Below are 22,792 nucleotides of genomic sequence, written 5' to 3'. Positions count from 1 at the left end.
GGCTGGCGGAGCCCCCAAATCCTGTATAGTAATCAGGTAATCGTAGAAAGACAGAACAACATGGGTAATCAAGGCTTGTTTGCTGCTACTTAAAGTTTCATGCTTTCGCAATCATCAGACAGTGCCTTATGACTCGTACCGTTCGATGTTGAACATCGCTACAACTGCTGCCTGTCGTGTCGTACAAATCGCACGAGATTTTACAGCAGAGACCGTTCAACATTTTCTTCGGACTTCGAAACTCGCGCTTCCTGTGAATCCATACAGGCAGGTAGGACGCAGCCCTCACTGTAACCCACACACTTCACATGCAAACTAGCGCGCGGCAAGCCCAAAGCCATAACATATGCATATAATGTTTGGGGGAAAGATGCAAACGGGAAAATTCTGAAGAAAAAAAATTGACTGTCACCACTAGGACTCGAAGCAGGGACCCTCGCTTGAGGCCAGTGATGCTCTAACCACTGAGCTATGGTGTAGCTGTCATACTGAGCATCATAGCCGTCATAGGATAGCATCCACTATTCCATTATTTTTTGTTATTATTTCTCAAAAATGCGAAGACTCCAATGTAGCCACCCACTATACCCTTACATTGTCACGACACTCTCCAAACGGTCTCTGGGATACACCAATCACTAAAAGAAAGAAATGAATTCCTGAAGATGAGCTTTGCCAGAAAATTCGAATGATTATCTTTTTTCTTTTAGTGATTGGTGTAGCCCAGAGATCGTTCGGAGAGTGTCGTGAAGATGTGTGGGTGTTGTTATTATGTACACTCAGACGTCTCTTGTCCGGGCACCTTGGGACCGGGCACTGCCCGTATCTCAGGATAACTCATCTACCATGTATCATATCATTTTTTGAAGAAGTTAATTTGGCACGTATTGCACATGTTCAGGTTACAGAAAGAATCCATAGATAAAAATGTGTGGATTTCACAGGTTGGCAGTGACAAATAAGCAATTGTGCATACAAAAAGAAGTTCACCCCCCCCCCCCCCCCATTCAAAGCAGTTTTTTGCCATGGCTGGCATTTCGGCTTACTTTAAGCTTGTAGATGTAATGATGAAGCTTTTATGGCCCACACAACTTGCTGTCTACAGCATTGGCTATTATTCCCGTAGCTATGCAAAAGACGTTACTTCAGTAACGTCTGGCGCTAGCCAGGGTCCACACAGCTTTAATTCCGTGATTGTTTGTTTGTGCCATCGGCATGCCTGGCGCTATCCCGCACCTGTCCCGTACCGTACCATCAAAGACAGCTGGTCACAATATTCGAATAGGGCTTTCAAATGCAAGTTCCGATATATGATAACGTGAAGCAACTTGGAAGAATGAATATGTATGCGAAGTGTATCTGGGGAATGCATGTAGGGCGACAGTGTGGGTTCGAATCCCAGGTTGTCTTGAAAAAATAGGAGAAATGAAAAAAATTGTAACATCCCTATTCATTTTTTGCCAAGGTCATCAAGGTGGTAGACGGTGTCGTATATCCCTCGAATGCAAAGAGAAAGTTTGATGTAGCCAATCAATGGAAAAAAAACCATTTCCATCAGTTTGAATAACATGTATGATGAGCTAGCTAGGCAAAAAAAGCATAGCGTAGGCCCCTCAGCTTTCAAGCTCTCTTGTTATTATTATTATTATTGAAATGCTTCTGTGGAGATAAGAATGTTATTAGCGCAATAAATAGAGCAAGCTGCGCAGTCAGTACAAACACCATAAGCAAATCTTGTTGTCATGTATAATTAGAAGAAGAGATCACATAGGAACGAGTTATGAAAGAACTATCCACGACTGTAACAAGATAATAAGCAGTCGAGACGTGCGATAACAATGCGATTATCCGAGTTCATGGATAAGTATTTCTTTTTAACGTTTGCGAGACCATCTCATCAGAAGGATTACTGGCAAATCTAAATCAATCCAATATCTCAGTATAAATACGCACAGTGCAAGTAGAAACTTAGCCTTATTTGGCGCAAAGAATGAGAGCTGATTTTTTTTGTCACCTGATATTGTTGATTGGTGTTGTCTTTCAGCCCTAGTTGTTCAAGTTTGGCAACAGCGGATCCAGTGTCGTCTCCACGCAGCGTGTAGACGGTAGCTCTTTTCCAGCGTCAGGCAGGACAGGATCAACAACATTGTGCCCGCCTCAGCCGCAACACGCCCCAGCACAAGTTGCAATAGCTCCAGGGACCGACCGCTGCGTGGATATCCAAGTGCGTTGGATGCTAGGTGCGACCGTACCGAAGCGCTTGCAAGTGTCAGTGGATCGTTTTCTGGCCCTCCGCCCCTCAATCGCTCCGTCAGTATGTCTGCAGGTGCCTCAGCAGTTCCACCATCTGCTGCCGCGGCAACAAATGGGGATACTGCACCCGCAGTGGCACTGCCAGAATGTGAGGTCGAGGAGAAGGCCAACGCTTGCACTGAAGAATTCTTGAGTAGTTTCTACGATGGCGTAAGTACACTTTTCGTTGATATGGTCGTTTCTAAACATGTACACTCTGCTGTTGTGGATCAATACGTTGCTCTATTAAAGGGGAAGTTAATCCTTTACCGGTCTACCATAAGCAAACCGATACTATAGTATCGGTACGTTTGGCCCTCGTTTTTTAGAGTCTTGTTGCTAGGAGACAGCTAGAATGGTGCTCTGCGCATAGCTGAGATCTAAGGCTTTCTGACAGTGTACGAAACAACCATACTTACCATACACATTTTTGCCTTATCGATCGACTGAAATTTGTTGAAATTGGAAAACACGACCATCCACCATGCGCGCATTTCAAGAATGCGAGTGCATGTCTCGGGGCCGTGTTTGACGAGCGTTCTGAGAGCAGCAGCAGCATCACCAGTCCAGGCTGGATCTCCCGGGAGGTTTCGCAGTTCAGTGTGTTAAGAGGAAGAGCTCCGTTGAGTCCTGCTAGTTCAAAATATATCATCCACGAATGAAGAAACAAAATTCTCCAGAGAGGAAGTCTTCTTGCTGCCGACACGGCAACAGCAACTCTGACAAGGACTCGTGAAGTGTGATCAGGTGATTTTCCTGGTCGTGAAAAACGCGGCATGCGTAAGCTCGCGCCCGAGTACTCATCTGAGCGAGAGTGAATCTGGTCACCTGGTCACCGTGCCTGGAGGGTACAGCTTTTACAGCCTGTTTGGGCGCATTTCTGTCACTCGAGTTGATTGTGTGAAAGTTGTAGCTTGCAGGCACGGTGACCAGGTGACTTGTGCATGCAGGAACACATGACCGCTTAATTAAGCAACTATGTTCGATGGGGAATACGGGCCGAACGCTGCATCGCGGCTTTCTCGGACCAAAACGAGTGGACTCAGCGTCCGAAAGACGCCAACATATCAGCCAATCGCGATCATCCGTGCTTTTATAAGAATGAAATGGCGCTTTCAATGACACACATCCCCATCTAGTAGGGCACAGTCACCTAGTTCCGGTGGAAGTGCGCGAGTTCAATTGGGATTAAAGGGGGAACGGAGCGCCTCAGCTTTCTCGGACCAAGACCATTCGACTCGGCACCCCCGAAGACTACAACTGGTGAACATATGATTTTAGGCTTAACTTCCCCTTTAATTAAAATGTTATCATGACTTCAGCAAGTGTCAATCGAATTCAAATAACTAAAATTAATGGAAGATAAAGTATAACTTCAGTTACTAACCACCCAACAAGCAGACCTGTTTGGGAGCTACCGTATAAATCGGAGTATAGTGCGCACTTTAAATGTGCTATTTCAAGTCCTAAATCGCAGGTGCGCACTATACTCCGAATACGAAAATGCAGGTACTTCGATAAGTAGTGCAATGCATCAAATTGTTGCGAAGTCTGTCACCTCTCACACTTCTCAGGTCAAACGTATGCATTTCAAGTGTCTACTGCCAGCTACACTAGTACTAATGCATGAGGAGTATGAGGTCGCATTCGTAGCACGTGCATTATACACATGTACATGTACACATTACCACAAGCATCTGCATGCCGCACTCACACAACGTGCATTATACGAATGTACATGTACACGTCAATATTAATTTTGTTTTGATAACTTCTAAGGCCATCATTTTTTATATCTATGTTTCGCGTCAGTTCAACTTCCAGAATCATATGCGAGAGGTGGAAAAAAATAAAAGTGGCAAAATAATAAAAAAAGGCTCATCATCAGAGGTGTATTCCCTGTACATAGCACAATAGCTCGTGCATGGTGTATATTCGAAAGAAAAATCGTACATCGAAGCACAACATCTGGGTTATCAGCATGAGTAAATATTCACTTTGGACAGAGGAGGCAACCGTTGGTGCCTATGCTTCGCTGGATTATTGTACTCAGACTTCAGCAGCGGTGCGAAGACCTCCGGAATGACGCATCCTCTCAGCTTGAGGCTGTCTGGTGTTAGCTCATAGAATATTGCTTCCAGATGCCGAACAAACGATTCACCAATGCTGACCTCGAGGCCATTTCTGAATCCCAGTTTCGCTGTATGCAACCAGTCCACACTGATGCATCGATGACTCGCACGATCGCTCACTGTGCTTTTAAGATTTTTTTATATTTTTCCGAAAAAAATCAAAACGTATGCGTGCGGACGACGCGAAACATAGCTATAAAAAATGATGGCCTAACAATGATTGCACTATAGTACTGTCTTTATGATCGATTATGCTCTGAAATCTGGGCTGCGCATTATACTCCGGATGTACCTTGAATTGCTGAAACGTTGCTAAAAAAAGGGGGATGTGCATAACGCTCAGGTGCGCATTATACTCCAGCAAATACGCGGTGTGTTATCAGGGCATAGGCAACAATTGCCGTGAACGATATGCAATATTATGGTCCAATGCCAAAAGCTAGTATCACAATCACCAATGTGCGTTAGTATGGTCAATGCCGAAGCTAAGGGGACAGCAATTGTCCGGCGAGAATTCAGACTTGTCAATACACAAGCGAACAGTAAGGATGCACTTGTGAAAAAATGTAGGCGCATTTAGCTCAATGCTGGCCTGACTCACGGTTCGCATACTGGGACTGGTTTTCCGTATTTTCCAGTGTTTTTTTGCTGTGGGGGGGGGGGGGGGAGAGAAGTTTTTGGCCCAATGTATGACACTTTCCAGCTGTGGCACAACTACGATACTTTCCAGATGTGGTGGGCTAGTGCTTTCAACCAGTTGTTCTGCAAGGAGCCTGCTTGATGACTTTAGTTAGGATGTCAGTTGTAACACTGTACCTGGGGTGCGGCGTACTACAGCTAGCAAGCTACTCGACCAACTGCACAAGCGAAAATGGGAAATGAGACGGGGAAAGATAGAATGATAGCCTTTGTTGAGCAAGTTGAGTCACTAGTAGCGTACATAAAGAAGCCATGCTCACCGGCACGCTAGTGTGTGTGTGTTATACATGACTAGTACAGGTTTGGTTGGTACACTCTCTTGCTTTTGAATAGAAAGTGCTCAAGTAGTGCAGGGACGGATTTTGAACAGTCATTCGACACTTGATAGGAGTTATCATCAGTGAGGTTCTGCTATTGTGCCCAAGTGTGTTCTAGGGCTGAAACATTAATTACTGGCATGCGACATTTGGCACAACAGTGACTGATGCTCAGAGTGTGTTAAAAAACAATTTGAGAAGTTGGAGAAGTTAAAAAGAAGAAAAGAGGACCAATGAGCTACATGTTAAGCTATAATATGCAGTAAGACCACTGCAGTTACTTTACAATCAGCTCATGCGATAACATTGCATGACACTGACCAGCGTAACGTGTAGCTCTTTGGTCATCTTTTCTTCCTATAAATTAATCCTGGCCTCTCCATCCGAGTCTAGTTGGAGAAGTGCTCTATCCTGTCTGACTTCATGGATATTCTCCAAAGGTCGCTGAGCTTCAGAAGTGGTTGAAACTTATATAATATTAAGTATCTTACTTAGGCTTTCAATAACTTTTAAGAGTTCATGTGAGTTGCTTTCTTTGTCCATTAGCACAACAAAGATTACTGATGAATGTTGTACGAAACTTGTTCGAATCCTCATTATTCTCTTCACTGCCATTTGAGACCGCACGAATACAGTATGTACATGTCGACTCGGCTTGTCCTGCTGATCACGGCAATAATCCTTGTGTTGTTGTTTTTTTGGCTGCACTCTCTTTTCAGGAGATTCCGCATTGTGTCCCGGAACCTCCCTCCTCCAGATACCTTCCAACAATTGTCGCTAGGATGATAATATCGGAGTTGAAGCAGGACGAGCATTGCAAAGGAATTGATCTACTCGCTGAGCTGGCCCGGATTGGCACGGCCAGTCTGGAGTACATAGTAGCTGGGTGAGTTTAAAATGATGACGTTGATTGATGAAGTGAATTTAATGATAAATTTATTAAGTTTCCGTGACGATAAGAAGGACATACTAGTAGACGTAATGAATAGAGTTAGTTGCGCACTCAGTACAAACACCATGAGCAAAACCACTTGTCATGTACATGGATATTCCTTAAACGTACTCGAGGCCAACTCATCAGATCATCTCTACTGAGTGCGCACCTCATTCTATTCATTCCCGTAGTTATGCGAAAGGCGTTACTCCAGTAACATAATTATTATGTGTGTGAAGTGCATGCAATACTTGAATTCTGCTAAATAGAACGTTTGCGATAGTCTATTGACTTGCTGCTACTGAGCTTACTGTTCCAATTAACTAGATTGCTCTGGAGTGAGTTCAGAGATTAATAAAACTAATCTAGTAGATTCCTTTAATAGGTGTTGCAATAAATAAATTAAAATATATACTGTTGAACTGTACAATTGCAAGTAACCGACCGAATGTTTCGGTTTGAAAAGGTTCTACCGTAATTTGTGAATTATCTATCTGTCCAACTTAGGTTACTTAACGGTGCGGCAAAGTTTATAAACTACCCTGGCTGAATGCTCTCAATGTACAAAGGCACTTATCTAACAACAATGAAATTTAAACATGGAATACGAACCTAGTTCGCAATATTTACAACTGTCCATCCTGGATAAGGTTCCTGAGAGCTTCTCTACCCCTGGTAGCTGCCGCTCTGCGAGATGGTAGCCTGACTGCTACTGGTGCAACGACTGGCTCGTGTAACGGAACCTCAGCCATTCCGTTCCCCGGGACGCAGGACACAAAGGACAAGACTGGTTTGTTACATTATTTATATTGACAAGACGGAAATGGAGACAACACTCAAAGGGACGAACAAGAAGACTGACAAAATGACTCTCGACTGCAAAATCGCGCATGCTCATATCACACATGCACGCGACTAGACGAGACAGTTTGGGGAACGCCATCAAACAGGAAAACAACACATCATTTTACAACACTCGTCAGGCATACTTGACTCAGACTCACACTCACACTGACACTCAATTGGATACAGCTTACACAACGGTCTTGTGACGTTATCACCATTACTAAACCTCAGCCTTGCTGTTCTAATCTCACCGTCACTGCTCTCCGTCAATTCAGTTACTCGTGCTAGTTTCCATGAGCCTCTTCCGACTTTCTCCTCTTTGATCAGTACTACTGCATTTACTCTAGGTTTGTATTGGCTGGTACTTCTTGAAGTAACAAGTAATAAGCACTTGCGGAATGCTCCGGAGCTGATCCAGTAAACGATCTCAACCAAGCGTCCATACAGCCGGTCTGCTACATGTGCTGCTCCCCAAGACAGCAAGTGTATTGCGATGTGGACAATGCGCAACACGGCTGTGATGTGCTGATCTGCGGGCAACAGCCTTCTAGTTGCACTTACGTGCATGTGCGCACTCCCACAGAGCACGACTGCACAATTCCGGGGATGACCGCAGTACTACGCGCCGTCTTCAGCTGGTCTAGGTGCAGTCCAGGAAAGTATGAGTCTCGTGTCCTTCCAGAGAGGAACGATCGGCATTGGATACCAGGCCATAGATTGAAGGAGATGATGTTGGGGTGCCAGCGCTCTCCTCAACTGAGTTGAGAGTCGTAGTTCACAAAGCAGCGGAACTCGTTGGCCAGGCCCTTCGATTGATGCGGTTGGAATTGACATTCACGCACCTGTAATAACCGTGCTGCTGCCTCTCCCATGATCTTTCCCGTGCACAAGAGCACTTTTCCACGGCTCAAGTACTTTACAGTTTGACTCGTCTTCTCTAAGCATTCGTCTGACAGGAAGGGAGGATCAGCCAGCACAATATCAAAGGATCCCTGCTCAGCGGCATCCGCGGGCAACTCCAGTGTTTTGTTGTAGTCGTAGAAAACAAAGTCTTCGCCATTCTGCTGGAACCGCTCATCGAATTCCAGCAGGACTGCCCGGCAGCCTTCTGGTTTGATGGATTGCAGCTTGTAGTATGTAGTTGGACAAGATATGCAAGCAATTCGTCCTGAGTCCTGCTTCGCATATCGCTTCCTCGGCTAATGCGGTTGCAGTTTCTTCGTCGTACCAGAACTGGCTAAGTTGCCAATTCTCAGAAGGCATCTGCTCTGCATTACTCTCAGCTGACGCCTGATTTTCAGTATAAAACTCCTTGAGAGCTGCTAGCGCGTGCGCAGACAGCTGTGGCTCATCGTCCGAGTCAGAAGACATCTCGAATCGAGTGAGAACGGCTGTTGCTGTTTCGACTCGATCCTTGGTTCGCCAAAGTTTGGAGAATATTTCCTTTTTCCTTTGACCGATTTCCACAAACGTGGGCTTTCTGGAAAGCTCTGGCGACGAGCAACCTGTTGGGCCCAAATCCAATAGCAAATAAAGCACAGCACCAGCGTAACAAGCTGCAGACATCGTTTCAGCGCTGGACTTGCGCCGTCACACGAAAATCGCTCGCCATTTCCATCTCCATTATCCCAGGACGCCCAATTTTTTTCGTGAAGATGCACTGAGAGCTTCCAAGACGTCATGGTAACGACATCATTCACGACAAAGCTGGTGCCATCAGTAGGCCAGATGTTTGCTTCCAGCGAGAGTTTCGTGTCCCGTTTCGGTCAGGCGTGAGCTTCCAGTACTTTCTGTCAGTGTCCGTCCTGATCATGATTTATCAGGTACGTTTGATCTGGCATCTAGTTTGCCAGTTGACACGAATGTCGTTGTGACCGGTTCAAAAAGCCTCTAGTATGCCAGTTGACACGAATGGCGTTGTGACCGGTCCAAAATGCGTCTAGTATGCCAGTTGACACGAATAGTTCCGTGACCGGCCCACAAGCATCTAGTATGCCAGTTGCCACGAATGGCTCCATGACCGGCCCAAGAGCCTCATGTTTGGTAGAGGTGTTTATGGCTTCTGCTTCGGCATCGCCGAGCCGAGCCGCTGAGCATGCAGGCATCCAGTCATTTATGAGCTGAACCTTTCGATTGCTCAATTCTGTTCTGGTAAAACCGGGTACCGTCTTTGTAGTACGAAAACATGTGCACGACAATTGTATTGCAAAGACGTTTCTATCAGTTCGAATAACACACATGATGACCTAGGAAACTAAGCATGGCAAGGGTCTTGGGCTTTCAATCCTGTTTAATTGCGTGGATACTGAGGTTTCTTTTTTAGTCTGATCTGGCGTCAGCATGGACTTTTATTTCTTGTTCGTTTCGAGGCGCAGTGTGCCTTCGACGTGGACTACTATCCTATTTCTTGCAAAGAATTCTGATACGTTTGCACATGTGGCACTGTGCAGTATGAAGTATAGTGCACTGAAACCTGTCTAAGACGACCCACCGTTCATGGGGCATTCAAAATGTGGTCTCTGTTACCAGGTGGTCTCCTTATCCAGGGTCATTTAACTTGAAATTGTATCCCTTGGTCCTGGTTACAGTGGCCTTTGGGACAGGTGGTCGCCTTATCCGAGTGGTCGCCTTGACAGTTTTACTGTACATGAAACCAAGAATGTTCAACTCAAATGGGCTGCTGTCATGGCGAAATTCCTGTATCACATCATTACAGTGATGCAGTCTGAGTGTGTACAATCAGGATTCAGGCAGGTCTCGTACTTCACAGGTACAGCTCAAGAGTACTGTAAATACTACAATGCTTCCCGTCGCATGTCTGCACTAACTACATGGTGTAGTCCGGAATTTCGCCGTGATAAACACCCATGCCGAAAAAGTCAAAACCTGCACACTCTGGGTTCCCTGGAATTTTCTCAGGGCTGTTAATCTTTTGATTGTTTTCATCATAGTGCTAAACTGTCAGCTGCGTTTTGTTGCCTGAATGGTTGAGTCGCTGTGTGTTTCTGCACTGTGTTCTCTTACCACAGACTGGATCTGGTTCTGGAGGAGACACCAGACTTAGAGTCCGATATTCCGCATATCTATGATCTACTGGCGAGTGTAATTGGCGCAATAGTTTTCACCTGCAATTTAAGAATTCCTACACTGTCAGTGCTGGCCTTCAAGCATCTTCGAGATGCCGGGCAGGCAGACATCTTCATGGTGAAAGTGTATAAGGCTATTGCCGAGAAAAAGGTATGTACAAAATTATCACAAACGAGTTTTCTGTTGCTTTCGTAACGTTTTGTGTCTGTGTGTGTGTGTGTGTGTGTGTGTGTGTGTGTGTGTGTGTGTGTGTGTGTGTGTGTGTGAGTGTGTGTGTGTGTGTGTGTGTGTGTGTGTGTGTGTGTGTGCCAGCTAGTTCGGTTGGTTGGTACACTTATGCCTGATTGTGTTCGGTTTGTTGCCAACAGGCTCGGTTGCTTGAAGGTGTACTGTTGTATCTGTCACCTTTGTTGGTTTCAGGGTTCATACTTTCAATTTGAATCATTTATAGTTAACCACGGACTGCTTCTGGCTGGATTAACCCTTGTGTAATCAATAGTGCTAGTGACGCCTATATCAGATCTACTCTGATTTAGCCACTCACACTAGTAGCAAGTATTACCTTCACTGTGGGCAGGGGTAACTGCAGTTGGATCCCGGGACGAATACCCTGATGCTGTCAATCTTTTCCTGCACCTTGTCCTCACCCACTTACTGAGGTGTGGTGAGCCCATAAGTGGGATCAATTTCAAGTCCGCCCAAAGGTTTGGGGATTTCAGGGAGTGTTGGTCGTTGGGTGGTTCAATAGACAATTGAGTCATCTTGTGTGTGTGTGTGTGTGTGTGTGTGTGTGTGTGTGTGTGTGCGCGCGCGCGCGCGTGTGTGTGTGTTTTCGCACTCGTTGCTATAAGAGAAAATCTGTGGGTGCATATCCAGTGCATTTGCAGATTTGCGTGCTTCTCTTGCGACGGGCGTATACATGGTACATGGTACATGGTGTGTTTGTGTGTGTGTGTGTGTGTGTGTGTGTGTGTGCGCGCGCGCACGTGCAAAAGGGGCCGTGCGTTTGTGGTGTCAGAGCTGCGTTACAACCCAGCAGGAAGGGTGAACAAGTGGATTTAGAGTGAAATTTCTGTGTAGACATTGACCTTGATGGCATGGTGTAGTGTGTGAGTCATTTTGCATCAAAATACCTGGGGAAGCAGCGGTGTTTCAAATAAAAGGCCATGGTTTTAAAGGCCCTGACATACGGTAACTCGTTTCCACGTTGTTACATGCAACCCAGGCACTACACAAGACCAAGACAAACTTGTCAGATAGGGAAAAACTCAAGACTTGTTTATCACTCGTTCAGAGCAAGACAAGACAACAAAACAACAGGCATGCGCATATGCATGCAGGCAACGTAAGTAATAAGATAACAACTTATGACGCGCGTTTATACAACGCTTGCTCAGATATCACATCCCTCCACCATCAGATGGAAACGACCAGAATAACAGAAATACATAGACTGTGTCGTGGCAGCAAATAATCTGATAAGACGAACTACAGATCAAGGCGGACAGGAGCCTTTACAGAACGAGAAGAACTGCGCATAGACACGACAGGACTAGAACCACTAGACTGGTTAGGAGTAGATTCAGGAACAGATAAATCAGCATTCTCACGGATCTCATCATGTACAATTGAGCCAGGCAGTGACATAGACTCATTCGGCGGAACACTAGGTAGAGCAGTTGAAGACGGTAGAGCTGTGGTAGAAGGTAAAGCTCTGGAATATGGAAGCTGTGGTGCTGACGTAGCAGTTGAAGCATCTTGCACCGACTCAGCAGGAAGGCGTTTCTTCAGGTGGTCAGAGTGACGCTTCCAGATGTAGTAGACGGACTTTCTACCGTATAGTACGTTATTTTGTGTACGTCGCGTGTACAATCATGTTTGCGCATGCGCGTGTTGCTGTAGTGTAAAAAGTAGTCTTCGTCTTGAGTTCGTCTTGTCTAGTTGTATTTCTTCGTCGTGTCAATAAACAGTCTTCTAAATGTAGTTATCGTCGTCCCTTGGAATAAGTGTGGAGATGGCACGGGGCTGGGAGCAGGTGGAGAAAGGCCAGTTACTACATTGGTGGCAGCGGTGATGGAAACTGTTGTCAAAATCAACTTCTGGATTCGTCCTGCGTGGCCTTCGCTCCCAGTTTCCGATGTCATCTCCGGTCGTCCTATCGTAACAGTTTCGTCAGTCTTCAAGAAGTTCGTCCGTCGTCTTCGTCCTGCATCATTCGTCTCGCCCGTCTCTTGTCAATCGTCGTCACTGGTGGTCCCGGACACGACGTAAAACTGTGCCCAGAAGAAAAGGAAAAGAAAAAGAAGAATGGATGGTCCCGGACACGACGTAAAACTGTGCCCAGAAGTGAGGATGTCGACGCTGAGCAGCATTCCGTGAGATGGCGGACGACATGGTAGACGGCGTGAGTTTTGTATTTGCTGTTCTCCTCAATTTTTTCTTTTATTTATCAGTTGCTCTCCTCGAGGACGAGGGTCATTTTCTTATTTGCTCTTTCTTATTATTTTGTCCTCTTCCATTTTAGAATTTTTACGTGATTGGTGAGGTAGCGCGAGTGTGATGTTGTATGCATTTCCCACGATTGTGTTCCAGCGCGTGAGCTGAAGGTCTGGTTGGTGGGCAGACAGGGTTTTGTGTTATCAGGTCCTGCGTGAATGGCAGATGGTCTCTGGCTGCTGTGTTTTGCTGCGATACATTTTTGGGTGATGGTGTGGTATGCTTGCGTGGCTAGTGTGATCTATTTTTCTTCTGTTATTATTTTTTGAATCAGGAACGATTCAGCCTTTTGAGGAGGCAGCAGTGTATACATTAATTTTTGTGTCATGTTCTTGTTTGTTTTCCGAGGACGGAAAATTATTTGAGAGGGGAGCAGTGTAGTAGACGGACTTTCTACCGTATAGTACGTTATTTTGTGTACGTCGCGTGTACAATCATGTTTGCGCATGCGCGTGTTGCTGTAGTGTAAAAAGTAGTCTTCGTCTTGAGTTCGTCTTGTCTAGTTGTGTTTCTTCGTCGTGTCAATAAACAGTCTTCTAAATGTAGTTATCGTCGTCCCTTGGAATAAGTGTGGAGATGGCACGGGGCTGGGAGCAGGTGGAGAAAGGCCAGTTACTACACAGACTCTGTTATCAACAAGACGAACCGTGAATGTTAGAGGACCAAGCTGTTCTTCCACGGTGCCAGCTATCCACTTCGGTGAAGAGTTGAAATTCATTGCCCAGACGGCATCACCACAATAGAACTGGTATGCATTTGCACCACCACGATCATGGGCAGTGCACTGTTTGTCCAAGACTTTCTTGCCGCTGTCCGGGAACACGAGATCCAGACGTGAGCGGGGACGATGTTCCTTCCAAAGTAGCTCAAACGGAGAACGACCCGTTGTTGACTGCGGCGTCATTCTGTATTGGAACAGGAACCTAGCAAGGCGGGTTTCCAAATCAGGGCCAGACATCTTGGCCAAGCCAGACTTCACCGTCTGTACTGCGCGCTCGGCTAAGCCATTACTAGACGGATGATATGGTGAAACGAGAGTATGACGTATGCCATTAGATGAGCAAAACTCACGAAATTCACTACTTGCAAAAGCAGGGCCATTGTCAGAAACAATATTATAAGGTAAGCCAAGCTGAGCAAAGGTCTGCTCCAGCTTGCGAATTGCGACAGCAGCAGATGAGCCAGAGCAAACATGTGCTTCAATAAATTTACTATGACTATCGACAATAATGAAGAGCATCTTACCAGCGATGGGTCCAGCAAAGTCGACATGGACACGTAACCAAGGCTTACCAGGCCATTCCCATGGGTGGACTTGCTGGCGATGCGGCGACTTGGTGACGGTCTGGCACTGCGTGCAACCACGGACGGTCTGTTCGATTTCTGCATCGAGAGACGGCCACCAGACATAGCTGCGTGCCAGGGCTTTCATTCTAGCGATACCGGGATGACCGGCGTGCAACTCGTCCAGCAATGGTGCACGACCCGGTGAAGGAATAACTACCCTGGAACCAATTAGGATACAGTTATTCAAGACAGACAGCTCACTACGACGACGGGAATATGGCTCTAATCCCTCTGGAATGTCTTGGGGCCAGCCCTCAGACACGAACTTGTATACTAATGCCAGGGACGGATCTTTGCTCGTCCAGCGAGCAACCGATGCAGACGTAACCGGTGTAGTGTTCAAGACGGATAGCGATAGTACAGCCTCGGCTGGCTGCGGCGGTTCCGGTACCAGCGCCGGATTGGGGAGGCGACTCAACCCATCAGCGCAACCGTTCTGTTTCCCAGGCTTGTACTCCAGAACAAATTCATAATTGGCTAGTTTGAGTGCCCATCGCTGAATACAACCACTAGACTGAACAGGAATGGGTCTATCAGGATCAAACAATCCCAGCAGTGGCTTATGATCTGTTTGTAGTGTAAAGTTGCGACCGAAGATGTACTTGTGGAACTTGGAGACGCCAAATACCATTGCCAAGGCCTCACGGTCAAGCTGCGAGTAATTCTTGTCACAAGACGACAGCGTTCTAGATGCAAAGGCTACTGGCCGATCAGACCCATCTGGCAGAACATGCGACAGAACTGCGCCAACACCATACGGGGAAGCGTCACAGGACACGACAATAGGTAAACTAGGATCATAATGAATACGTATCGGCTCAGAAAGCAGCAGAGACTTGCCTGTATCAAACGCTTTCTGGTGACTATCAGACCAACACCACGACTTTGATGATAACAATTCATACAATGGAGCTAACACTGAGCTTAGATTCTCGATGAACTTGTGGTAATAGTTTATGAGTCCCAGAAAGCTTCTCAGTTCAGGGACATTCTTGGGCTGTGGGGCCTTCACAAGGTCATCCACTTTCTCAGCCGACGGCCTAATGCCGACTGAATCAATAACATGGCCCAGGAACTCAATAGACTGCTGAGCCACGAGACACTTCTCACGATTCAACCTGAGACCCGCGGACGCTAGACGATCCAGGACCAGCCTCAGATTCTCATCATGCTCCGCACGAGTCTTTCCAGAAACAACAATGTCGTCGAGATACACTACGACAAAGGACAGACCTGCTAACAATTGTTCCATCGTGCGCTGAAATATTGCCGGGGCCGCCGACACGCCAAAGGGTAGGCGGTTGTAGACGAACAATCCTTTGGAGGTGTTGATTGTCGTCAGCAGCTTAGACTCGTCGTCGAGCAACAGTTGTTGATAAGCATGTTTCAGGTCAAGCTTGGAGAAGAATGCGCCTTGCGATAACTTCTGATACAAGTCGTCGATGTTGGGCAAGGGGTACTTGTCTACTCTTGCCGACTGGTTGATAGTACATTTATAATCGCCACAGATTCGTATGCTACCGTTCCGCTTGAGAACGGGTACGATTGGAGCTGCCCACTCCGAATACTGGACAGGACTAATGATGCCAGCTTCCTCCAGTCGACTCAGCTCTTTTTCCACTGCTGCTTGTAACGCATAAGGAACAGAGCGTGCCTTCAGGAACCGGGGTCTGGCGCTGTCTGCCACGGACAATTTGACTTTTCCATGTTTCCAGGTGCCCATGCTACGTTGGAAGAGCTGCGGGAACTCTGACAATATCGAGTGCTCGCGTGACACGTTGAACACGAAGTTCCAATTCAACCTCAGCAGTTGCAACGCGTCTCGACCCAGGAGATTTGGTCCGTTTCCTTGGACAACGACGATCGACAATTCTGCTGATTTACGAGAAGCATGGGTCGCAGAAGCACTAAAGCGACCGACGACATTCAGAATTCCGCCGGAGTAAGTACGCAGCTTCGGCAGATCACTTGTGTCGAGCGACAAATTGACCTTGGATGCCAGCCGATGAAATTCGTTTTCAGACATCACCGTCACGGCTGCACCCGTGTCGATTTCAAACACGACTGGCTGTTTACATAACTGGAGGGTACAACAGTACGGGTCCACGCGGTCCTTGTCACTCTGCGTGCGGTACAACGAATAGTACTCGTCCAGGCCGCTGCTGTACGGACTTGCAGTTGTAGGACCGGATGCAACACTCGCACCAGTACCAGCACTTGCACTATGACTTGGAGCAAGAGCAGGGTCGACTGGCGACGTTCCATGTACTTCTTGAGACTGGCCAACCATGTGTACACTGCCACCAGTGCTGGACTGCTGTGAACGGCAAACTTTGGCGAAGTGGTTTGGCTTCCTACACTTCCGTCACGACTTGCCCCAAGCTGGGCATGACTCGCGCTTCTCGTGCCACTGGTCTCCACATCCACCGCATTTACGTGACTGGCCACGCGATGACTGCACAAATCCACCCCGTCCAGCTTGCCTGTGACTCTGGTCTCGGTGGTGCACGGCATTGACAAGCATACTACTACTCCCGGTATAACCGGTACCAGACGAAGTAGAAGTGGTTGAGGACATTCCTTCCGACTGGGACTGGGCGTCCTCCCAAATTCTGCACATTTCCAACGCTCGTGGCAGAGTCAGGGCTGGTTCTGACAGGAGCTTCTTCTTCAGCTCACTGCTGTCGACTGTGGCTACGATCTGGTCACGAATAGCTTCCGCAGTTTGTCCTTCATTCTCGAAAGAACAAAGCCGAGCTTGCTGCCGAAGCTTGGTGCAGTACTGCACTGTGGACTCACCCTGCCGGCGAGTGAGTTGACGGAAGACGTGCCTCTCATACGTAGGGTTTGCAGGAGCACCGAAATGAGCTTGCAAGGTACGCTTGCACTTGAGGAACTCATTGTCATTCTGTGTTCTCTGATCTGGTGGAAGGCTGTCATCTGGGTCGGATAGGTCCTCGAATAAATCCTGAACTTCTAGACCCGCGAAGTGCAAGAGCAGTGCTTTTGAACGCTTCTTGTTTGTAATGTCCTTTCCCATCAGATAATAGTCAAAGGCTCGAACCCATTTTGTCCACCTCAGAGCCACTTGAGATGGGGGTCCGGACGTGTCGAATGGTGGAAGACGGTCACGATCTCCCTCCATCGCGCAGGACGTTGTCTTCGTCGCCAAATTGTTACATGCAACCCAGGCACTACACAAGACCAAGACAAACTTGTCAGATAGGGAAAAACTCAAGACTTGTTTATCACTCGTTCAGAGCAAGACAAGACAACAAAACAACAGGCATGCGCATATGCATGCAGGCAACGTAAGTAATAAGATAACAACTTATGACGCGTTTGTACAACGCTTGCTCAGATATCACACACGTAATTTCTTCAATCCTGATAAGATATCGATATTTATGGACGGCTCTTTACTATTTGGGTGAACACTTTTTAGCCAATTTTGAACACAAAAAGGACGACGACATATTCTCCAGACATTGCAACGGACAACGGGAACAGGTTAGGTCGAACAACATTTATTAGGGAGACGAAGAGACTGAGACAAAGATGAACGAAACGAAGACATTGTGGAAGAGAGAGAGACCAGAGAGGGAGATCAAGTGTGAACGGCAAGATGAAGGGCCTGGGTAGCTATGGCAATTATGGGCGCGCAAGTAGCTACCCAGGCCAACGGAACAAAAGGAAACAAAAAAGGTGAGTACGAGAGTGCATGCAGGCCAGCTTGGATAAGGTTGTAAAACGTACGGGAGGATCTCGTCACCACGGTGGAAGTTGAGATGGTGAAGTTTGGCCTACCCACCAAACCTGCTGAATGCTTGCGATCAGCACGCGTCCTTGGTCTCCAGCTCCACAGCTCGAACGACGTCCTGCAGTGGCGACGACGCACAGATGTCGACCTCTGCTGCCCAGCGAGCCCAACGAAGCGCGATGTGTTCCGCTGGTGTGGTTGCCTGCTTGGTCACAACCCTGTGTGCTCCTGGCTCAGGCCATACACTAGCTACCTGAAGAGGTTGGCTGACTCGCTCACTCCTGGAGGCTGGGACGCCAAGGAACCACCAGGCAGAAGTAGTAAGCCTCTGCAAAGAGCTGTCTGGTCGCGTTGAAGGAGAAGATCCGGTACACGGTGCCTGGTCCGCCCCACCTGCCGCACAATGGTCAGTATGGTGCGATGCATCCAACATTGCCACCGGAATTGTGGTGCAATGCAGTGCAGACGTGATCGAGGATGCGTGCTGGCTGCGTCCGAAGGATGATCGTACGCACATCAATTTCGCCGAATTTGATTCGGTGATGAGTGGCCTTCAGCGTGCCACCGCCTACGGCCTCACGAGTGTGCGCCTCCTGACCGACTCCAAGACCGTGCATGGTTGGCTGTATAACCTGCTGCACGACATCTGCCGTGTCAAGACCAGCTGTCTGTATGATGTGCTTGTCCAACGTCGCTTGCAAGCTATCCTAGAGCTTGTCTGCCTCACCGGCCTGTCTGTCGTGGTCGAATGGGTGCCTTCAACGCAACTTGGCTGATCGGCTGACAAGAGTACCCACTCCATGGTTGAAGCTCTGCCGTGCCAAGTCTGATATGTGTGCTGTTGCTGGTGATATCACTAACCCCGCCGTGGCCCCGCCCATGGCTGTTGCCACCATCCGCGCAGCGCAGCAGAATGATGGACCGATTCTGGCTGCCATTCACGAGGTATCCAATGGGCTTCCTGTGTCGGCTGCATGCTACCGGAGAGTTGCTGCTCAGCTGGTCGTGAAGGCTGGCCTGCTTCGCCGAAGTGTGAAATTGCCCGATGGTGACATCGCTGAAGTGCCGGTGGTTCCCGAATCTCTGACTGATGAGCTACTGGACAGTGCGCACAACAACACTGGGCATGGCGCATGGGAGTCCATGTATTGCACTCTCCGCCAACACTGCTATTTCCCGAGAATGGCTGAACGCTGCCAAGAAATCGTAAGCTGCTGCGCGCAGTGCTGCTGTGCTAACCCTCGCCGTGGTCAGATTCCTCCTCCGACTCGCACTGTACTGCCGGACCGACCCTAGAGTGTCATCCAGCTGGACACCCTGGAACTTGGTGCAAGTAGATATGGTGAGTTCCATTCCGTTCTGGTTTGCATCGACATGTTCTCGAAATGGGTGGAAGTTGCTCCGCTACGCCGTCACGATGCGCAATCCGTGGCTGATGCATCCGTGCAGATTTGCACTCGCTGGGATCCCCCTGATATAATCCGTCTCGACAATGGCACTGAGTTTATCAACACTATCGTCCGCTCAGTTTTTGCTATGTTTGGAGTCACCATCCAAACTGGAGCAGTACGCCATCCCCAATCGCAGGGCTGTGTTGAAAGATTCAACAGGACACTGCTGACTCTGATGAGGAAGGTCCTATCCGAATCGTCTGACTGGAATGCTGATCTGAACACGCTGCTGTACTTCTATCGTAACCGACCTCATTCCGCAACCAAGATTTCACAGATGGAAGCCATCTGTGGTTGGACACCACACCAGTTGATCGCTGATCCAGATCGAACTGTGAATGACGGCAGCAACTGGTCTCGGGATCACCCTGCTCGGTGTGCTCGACTGCGCGACCTCGTGGAATCCGAGTTATCTGACGCTGATCGCATCGAAGAGGAGACTGTGCCTGTCTATCACACTGGTGATCACGTTCTCCTCCGCCGTCCTGACCGTCACCAGAAGCGTCTACCGATGTATGAACCTGGTTGGCAAGTCATTCGTGTTCTGTCCCCCTCGACTGTGGTGATTCGGCGGTGTGAACCTGTACGTGGTTGCAATGCTGAGAAAGTAGTGAATGTCTACCTGATCAAGCTTGACCCTCACCCCGTTGCCGCAGATGCAGATGTTGACTCTGCTGATGATCGTGATGACATCCCTGCTATCATCCAAATCGACATGGATCCGCAGCTTGACCAAGCCTACGGACTTTGTCGCCGGGCTGCTATCCGTCCTCCTCAGCGGGTCCGTGGCTAATGTCATCAAGGGGAGAGGTGTAATGTATATATAACTGAACCTATCTGTCTATTGCTTCACTATTCATTGATCATGCTGTAAGCCTACATGGGTAGTGTTTCACCCAGTATGACAGTTTGCCCTTTCATCAATCATCGTGGTCTGCTGCACACGATGCATGGATGTGTTTCCTTTGTTTTGCATTGCTTGCTGTATGCACGCTTTCAGTCTTATCATGCTATCGTTACTAGTTCCGGTACAGTGCGTTGTTGCGAGTCTTGCGTGCTGTGCGTAGAAGTCGTACCACCGCACTCATTATTGCTCTAGCCCGATAGTCCATATGCATCTGAGTTGGCTGTACTCAGTTGCCTTTTGGGAACTCTTTGCCATGAGTTCATTAGTAGTTCTTGTTATAAGTTGTCGTTTTGCTCTAGACTTGTTTTCTCTCTCTCTCTCTCTCTCTCTCTCTCTCTCTCTCTCTCTGAAATGTTCTTCTCTGAATAACAGATAATTACTTTCGTACTGCCTGTTGATCGAGTTGGCGTGCATGCCTGCGTGACTGAAGTTCCATAGCATACCTAACACGATCAATATTTCTTGGTGTTGTTTTTCGTTGAGATGCCAATTTTAATGACTCAGAGAGGTGAGAAAGACGCTTGGTAGGTAAATAGGAGTGCTCAGATGTGGGGAGTCCACCTACTGAAATGTCTACTTCTTGGTTAGGGGCCTTCCGTAAATACCGATATTTCCAGTGTACCAGCTTTGTACTCATTTTTGGATTTTTGGTTTTTTCTCACTTTGAGTTGCATGGCAGAATATCCCATTGTTATGACATTTCTCATGAAAATGGTAAGACTAACAGCAACCGTTTGTTGGACACTTCAACTCCTCTTTTCTTTCTTAGATGTTTCTCCAAACTTGACAGGGGTAACTCAAACACCTCCTTAGTTTTGGTAATGTACTTTGGCTGGCCTGGGCGTCTTGGCCTTTTCACACTACGCTGTATGTAGGTTTGGCATGTTTTGTGCGATGGTTTATTCATGCACGTGCCTTGATGATGTTTTTGCGTGCTGTAGGTTCTAAGGCCCTCAGCGAAGCCACAGATGCCTCACCAGCCAACCGGCGCTCAGAGTGCAATGCCTGCGGATTACTACCCAGGCTTTCCTGCGTACGTGGCACCAAGCAATTATGCCTTCAGCTGGGGCGTGGCTGTCGCAGCCCCTACAGTTGCTTGCCTGTCAGGCGTGAAACCGATGCGCACCAGTGGAGCCAGATCCGAAACGGATCCACCCGCCACCGGTATGAGGCGTAGCAGTAGCAGCAGCAGCAGCGATGCTCCTACAGCCAAGGCTACAGTGGTACGGACCTCTGAATCCGCTGAGGGCTCTGCCGCCAAGTCCATCACAGCGGCATCTGTGGTGTCGGACAAGCCATCTACAGAGGCATCGGCTGGAAATGTTGTACAAATTAGTTCAAGGAATACGCTTGTAATGTGTTGACACCCTGTACAAACACTGCAAATCTTTCCTGCGAGGGGCATTGCATCCTAAGAATGATGTCACCTTGAAATTCTATCGGGGCAGCAGGGTACTCTAATTTCAGAGATTTTCGGTGCTCAATATTTTCGGTATGAGGGCAACAGGCTAGGTTAGGTGAACATAAATTTTCGGTACGGAGAAGCAGTTCCCTATTGGATTATGTGTGTTAGTGTTTGTTCGGTGTGTTGAAATTTTAGGTGTGAAACAGACACACCGAAAGTACCGAAAAAAAGTACACCGAAAAATTGTGAAATTACAGTATACAGGAACTGCACACTCTTGGGGGTTACGTGCCCTTGCCGAAAGGGACAAGCGTGCAGGTGAGCATGGGAGTGTGCACTTACACGCACATCATCGTTACCTTTTGGTAAGGTGTCTGATGCTATTTTTCTGCTTTGCTTTTTGCCTTTCCTATGATAGATCGTTTCACCGGCTGCGGCCACGCTGATATTGGGTAGCGCCTACGGACCGCCGGTGAGCAATCAACCTCTGCTTGTGCACGTACAGATGAATACAGTCATGTACTTCCTTCATCAACTAAAGCTTGGCTTCTTGTGATTGGTTTTCGTACAGAAAGCATGAGAAGTTTAGTTCATGGCACGAGCACTGTATTAAACTAATTACTTTAATTTCGGTGATTTCGGTGGAAATACCAGGCACCTAAATATAGATGACACCAAGAGTACATAACCCCCCAGAGTGTGCAACGCCGATCCAGCTCTCCATAGGGTCTTGGTCGAGCGGAATCGGACCTTCTGATGTCATGCGTACACTCCACACCAGTGCAAGGCCGGTCTCGAGGCAGGGCACCATTGTTTTTGATCCAAGAGTACCCGCGACTCCCCGGGTTCCCCTCAGATTTGTACGGTATTATGACGCAAAGATCCGATTCCGCTCGACCAAGACCCTATGCAGAGCTGGATCAGGCGTTGCACACTCTGGGGGGTATGTACTCTTGATGACACCTAAATGGCACAAGAGTGTATACTGTATATGAGGGTCATGTTTGTACCTAATTCTAAGTTACACCTGAAACCCATCAGGTCCCTGACACCGACATTTTAGTACACCTAAAATGACATGTTTTACAGTACCTTTTGTGTGCGACCGCTCCATGATGC

The 22,792-nt window shown here is 47.7% G+C and overlaps 2 protein-coding genes across 4 annotated transcripts in view; one reads left to right on the top strand and one right to left on the bottom strand.

The window, feature by feature from the left end:
* Positions 1-22,792, top strand: part of LOC135818206 (protein piccolo-like) — a 130,455-nt gene that overhangs the window by 4,257 nt on the left and 103,406 nt on the right. For all 3 annotated transcript variants that reach the window (XM_065331555.1, XM_065331554.1, XM_065331556.1), the window contains exons 2-6: positions 2,045-2,463; positions 6,160-6,326; positions 10,250-10,457; positions 21,210-21,491; positions 22,092-22,145. In XM_065331555.1, coding sequence (XP_065187627.1) covers positions 2,317-2,463; positions 6,160-6,326; positions 10,250-10,457; positions 21,210-21,491; positions 22,092-22,145 — 858 coding nt within the window. In that variant the 5' untranslated portion in view covers positions 2,045-2,316. The remainder of the gene's footprint in view (positions 1-2,044; positions 2,464-6,159; positions 6,327-10,249; positions 10,458-21,209; positions 21,492-22,091; positions 22,146-22,792) is intronic.
* LOC135816703 (EEF1A lysine methyltransferase 1-like) lies at positions 7,807-8,642 on the bottom strand. Its single transcript, XM_065329830.1, is given in 2 exon segments — positions 7,807-8,393; positions 8,395-8,642. Coding segments are annotated over 2 exon segments (618 nt in total). The 5' UTR covers positions 8,592-8,642; the 3' UTR covers positions 7,807-7,972.

This window comes from Sycon ciliatum, chromosome 5 (assembly GCF_964019385.1).
Source record: "Sycon ciliatum chromosome 5, ocSycCili1.1, whole genome shotgun sequence".
NCBI classification, from domain to species: Eukaryota; Metazoa; Porifera; class Calcarea; order Leucosolenida; family Sycettidae; genus Sycon; species Sycon ciliatum.
This window is presented reverse-complemented; position numbering and strand designations above follow the sequence as displayed.